Source organism: Sardina pilchardus, chromosome 2 (assembly GCF_963854185.1).
Source record: "Sardina pilchardus chromosome 2, fSarPil1.1, whole genome shotgun sequence".
Taxonomy (NCBI): Eukaryota; Metazoa; Chordata; class Actinopteri; order Clupeiformes; family Clupeidae; genus Sardina; species Sardina pilchardus.
In genome coordinates this window covers 46465943-46470942 of record NC_084995.1, presented here as the reverse complement: position 1 = coordinate 46470942, position 5000 = coordinate 46465943, and the positions used below count along the sequence as shown (strand labels likewise).

Here is a 5000-nt window from a genome sequence, read left to right as displayed (position 1 = left end):
AACTTAACTTTTAGAAAAAAATGTAGCTCTAACCAGTAGCGCCACAGCTGGGGTCTTTTAATTTCATTGCGCCTATGCCTGTTTAGTATGCTTTGGTTTGCAGAGTAATCCTCATGAACATTTAGGCTATAGTCAACTCCAAAAGTATTGGAACACATGCTTAAAGTTTAATATAAAATCATCTTTTGTAAATTGATCTTAATGCCTTAAATGAAACAATTCGTTTTTTAAGTGATGATGTAATAATGGGATAATAAATAGTTTTCCGGGTCCAACGGCTTTCAAACTCACATGTTATTCTCCATAGACAGTAAAATAAACTATTATTTTCCGCTATTCTGACTAGCCTTTAAGAAAATTGTCATCTTATACAGACTTGTTGCCTCAACCTGATCAAATCTATATTTTTCGCGGAAGCCTGCACGTTACCCATTCATATATCATCTGGCTGCATAGCTCCATACCCTTCACATACTAAGAGTTTGGCATGCTTTATGTCAGTTATTAGCTGTTAGCTAATTAGCTGGTTTCATTCTCATTGAGCTCAATGCAATTCAAACAAAAAGTGCTGGGTACATGTACCCAGCGTCCCCAGTTAAAATGAACGCATGCCTCCATTTTAAAATAACCCAGAAATAACATTTCTAAGTAGGCCTAGCATATAAATGTAGCCTAATGTCCATGACCGATTATCTAAAACCATTTTCATTCATTTCAACAATGGTTTATTGAAACGTCGTTTGATTAATTTCGCCAATCATCACCTTCATTTTAATGATTAAATGAGATTAAAGGAGTCGACTATTGACGGATATGCGGTCTTCATCATTAAATGCAGTTGAAATGCGGGTTGAAACTTTCTGCCACCTGGTGGTTGTTTGGGTACATTGCCTTAGCCTCGAAAAAAATCGGCTTGACAGCCTACGGGATCTCTTCGGGAGTGCCGTGGCAAAAGGTGCATTCTCAAACCGTACCCACTGTAGAGATTGGCATGGTGTTTTTTTCAGTTAGTCTATTAGCTGGTTTGATTTGCTCAATGAGCAATAAACTCCACATCATCACACCTCTCAAACAATGACATATGACATGTATAAAGTGTGTGTGTGTGTGTGTGTGTGTGTGTGTGTAATGAGTTCTTAAAAATATACTGAGAGGCATGGGGGATGGGGAGTGGGAATGCAGTCTCAACTGGCTGAACACAAATTACAAATAACAAATAACAAAACGTTTGACATTTATTAGTCTGTGAGCCATTACACTTCACATAATGTGAAACATGTTAGAAAAAAATTAACACACACACACACACACACATCTGTTTTATATCAGAGGTGGGACTTCTGAGTTGTCTACAAAGTCCTTGGAGACCGGTACTTCCTGTGGTTTCCGTGGCAACAGTGAAGCAGGAAGTGTATCTGCAACGATGTTAGTCAGGTCTACACACAACCCTCTACTGGAGTCTACCTCCAGCCACTGCCTGCAAACACACACACAACAAGTAGTTACATTTTAGTCATTGTAGTTTATATAACATGTTGGATTAAAGGGATATTCCGCCATTTTTGGAAATAAGCTCATTTTCCACCTCCCCTCGAGCAAAACAATTGATATTGATTCAGCCTAGCATAGATCATTGAAACGGATTAGACCAGTAGCATCTCGCCTGCTAGCATCATGTTTAAAAGTGTCTAAGATTTCCGGTAATTTTCCCATTTAAAACGTGTATCTTCTCAAGTTAGAAAGTGCAATAAGACCAACTGAAAATGTAATGTGTAATGACCGGACTATTTCTGGAAATGTTTTAAAAACCTGACCAGCCAACCCAGTTCACTTCTTAAGACCCCAGGGATGGTGTTGTGGAGGAGAGGAGTCGAAATCTGAAGTATAAGCATGCTTTAGACGTGTAAACAGACCTAACGTGATTTTTGCAAGCTAAATAAAAAGAGGTGAATGGAAGCATCTTACCGTTCACTGACATCATAGTTCAATAGAGCTTTGGACGTTGAAGGCAGCATGAAGGATACATCTATGCTGCCTTCAAAATTGGGCAAAATGAAGGTATCATATAAGGCAGCATTTTTTATTCGGACATGCAACGATGCCTTGCTCCCCCGTAAGGTGACTCTAATCACATATTATAGTTGTGATGTTTCTTAACAAGTCATGGGTGTGCTCATCTACTGCCACCCCCTGGGGTACGTGGACTGATTTCAGGGTCTAAGCGAAAAAAGATCTAAGTCATATGCCTTTCCAAACGTTTTTTCTATCCCACGGCGGTAACTTCACTTTTGCATTTGCACTGCACATTAAAAACGTACAAAATATTGGAGAGTGGAGACAGAGATGGTAAACGTAGAGCTTTACAGCAGCCTGCTGCAGTGCTGATTACAGCTCAGCGTCATAATTAACGTTGCTATGACGACAGATATATATTATTTGTCGCGCGCAAATGAAAAAAAAAATCCTGTCAGAATTCATCCCAGTTGCGACAACTTGACAAAGAAAATTTAAATCGATGGATAAATGGCTGAAACGGGTTCAGCCAGCGACAACAGAAACGTCTAAGGAGTCACCTGCTGCCGGGACAAGCTTTTCAGGTCAAAACACTATCCTAGCAAATCCTAACTCTGAAGAGAGGCCTGATGCTAGCCAAACTATTAACATGGACAGTGATGGAGACGGGGAGACACAGACTCTTCCCTCGAGACCACAAGATGGTAGGGAGGCACACTCAAAGATAAGAAAATCTAATGAAGATTACATAACTCTGGGCTTCACACACACAGGCAATGCAAATATCCCTCAGCCACAGTGTGTCATATGTGCACAGGTCCTTTCTAATAACTCGTTGAAGCCTTCACTCTTACAAAGACATCTAGAAACGAAACATGGCCATTTATAAAAGAAGCCACAGGAGTTTTTGAACGACAATTAAGGCAATTAAGACAATTAAGAGTGCTTCCTAACACCAAGAAATGTCTGATGGCGGCAGATGCTGTAAATAAGGCAGGAGTAGAAGCGTCTTACATGGTCAGTTACAGAGTGGCTAAGGCAGGAGTAGAAGCGTCTTCATGGTCAGAGTGGATAAGGCAGGAGTAGAAGCGTCTTCATGGTCAGAGTGGCTAAGGCAGGAGTAGAAGCGTCTTCATGGTCAGTTACAGAGTGGCCACACAGAATAACCTGGGCTATATGTGTTGGTATAAATGTGCTGGGCTATATGTGCTGGTATATATGTGTTGGGCTATATGTGTTGGTATATATGCACAGATGGTGCCAAAGCAATAACGGGGAGGCACAGTGGAGTGACCCGTGTACAAGCAGTGGCTCCAGATGCCACTTGGGTCCACTGTAGCGTACATACTGTAGGGAAGCGCTTGGGTCCACTGTGGCGTACAGTACATAGGGAAGCGCTTGGGTCCACTGCAGCATACATAGGGAAGCGTTTGGGTCCACTGTAGCGTACAGTACATAGGGAAGCGCTTGGGTCCACTGTAGCGTACAGTACATAGGGAAGCGCTTGGGTCCACTGTAGCGTACATAGGGAAGCGCTTGGGTCCACTGCAGCGTACATACTGTAGGGAAGCAGTTGGGTCCACTGTAGCGTACAGTACATAGGGAAGCGCTTGGGTCCACTGTAGCGTACAGTACATAGGGAAACGCTTGGGTCCACTGTAGCGTACATAGGGAAGCGCTTGGGTCCACTGTAGCTTAATGTAGGGAAGCGCTTGGGTCCACTGTAGCGTACAGTACATAGGGAAGCACTTGGGTCCACTGTAGTGTATATAGGGAAGCACTTGGGTCCACTGTAGCATACATAGGGCGGCACTTGGGTCCACTGTAGTGTACATAGGGAAGAGCTTGGGTCCACTGTAGCGTACATACTGTAGGGAAGCACTTGGGTCCACTGTAGCGTACATACTGTAGGGAAGCGCTTGGGTCCACTGTAGCGTACAGTACATAGGGAAGCACTTGGGTCCACTGTAGAGTACAGTACATAGGGAAGCACTTGGGTCCACTGTAGCGTACAGTACATAGGGAAGCACTTGGGTCCACTGTAGAGTACAGTACATAGGGAAGCACTTGGGTCCACTGTAGAGTACAGTACATAGGGAAGCACTTGGGTCCACTGTAGCGTACAGTACATAGGGAAGCACTTGGGTCCACTGTAGCGTACATACTGTAGGGAAGCGCTTGGGTCCACTGTAGCGTACAGTACATAGGGAAGTGCTTGGGTCCACTGTAGCGTACATAGGGAAGCGCTTGGGTCCACTGTAGCATACATAGGGAAGCGCTGGCCGCCAAAGGAATGTCAGACAGCCTGGCACAGGTGTTGGATGGCAGAGTAAAGATGGTTAACTTTGTCAAATCAAGACCCCTAAATTCGCGCATTTTTTCCTCCTTATGCAATGAGATGGGCAGTGACCATTTGACGCTTTTGCTCCACACTGAAGTGCGATGGTTATCCAGAAGGAAAGTTTTAGCATGCTTTTTTGAACAGAAAGACGAGCTGAAACTGTTTTTCATCGACAATCCTTTTCGCTTGTCAGTAATAATTCATCGGTTGCATGACGATGAGTGGCTCACAAGACTGGCCTATTTGGGAGATATCTTTGGTCGCGTAAATGAGCTCAATCTCGGGCTGCAAGGCCGCTCTGTGACAATATTCAATGTGCGAGACAAGATTGAGGCCACAATTAAAAGATGAACTTCTGGTCTGACTGTGTCAAAGACAGCCACATTGGCGCATTCCCATCACTGCAGGATTTTCTGTGTGAAAACGAACTGCGGTTTGCCGACAGTCTTTGTTCTACAACAAAAGCAACCTTAACTCGTTGGCCTTTCGAACGTCTACTTTCACTTTCACGCCATCCGCTTAAACTTTCCTACTTGTTAGATTTGATAACTCTTCCATAGCCTACGTGCACAAGTAAGCCTAGTTTGAGCAGACAGATAGATAGATAGATACTTTATTGATCCCCAAGGGGAAATTCAAGGTCCCA

General features: G+C 43.5%; 1 protein-coding gene across 1 annotated transcript in view; it reads right to left on the bottom strand.

Moving 5' to 3' along the window:
- Positions 1-1222: 1222 nt before the first annotated feature.
- dnaaf11 (dynein axonemal assembly factor 11) overlaps positions 1223-5000 on the bottom strand; it is a 29257-nt gene continuing 25479 nt past the window's right edge. Inside the window, exon 12 of the mRNA XM_062515657.1 lies at positions 1223-1477. Coding sequence (XP_062371641.1) covers positions 1321-1477 — 157 coding nt within the window. The 3' untranslated portion in view covers positions 1223-1320. The remainder of the gene's footprint in view (positions 1478-5000) is intronic.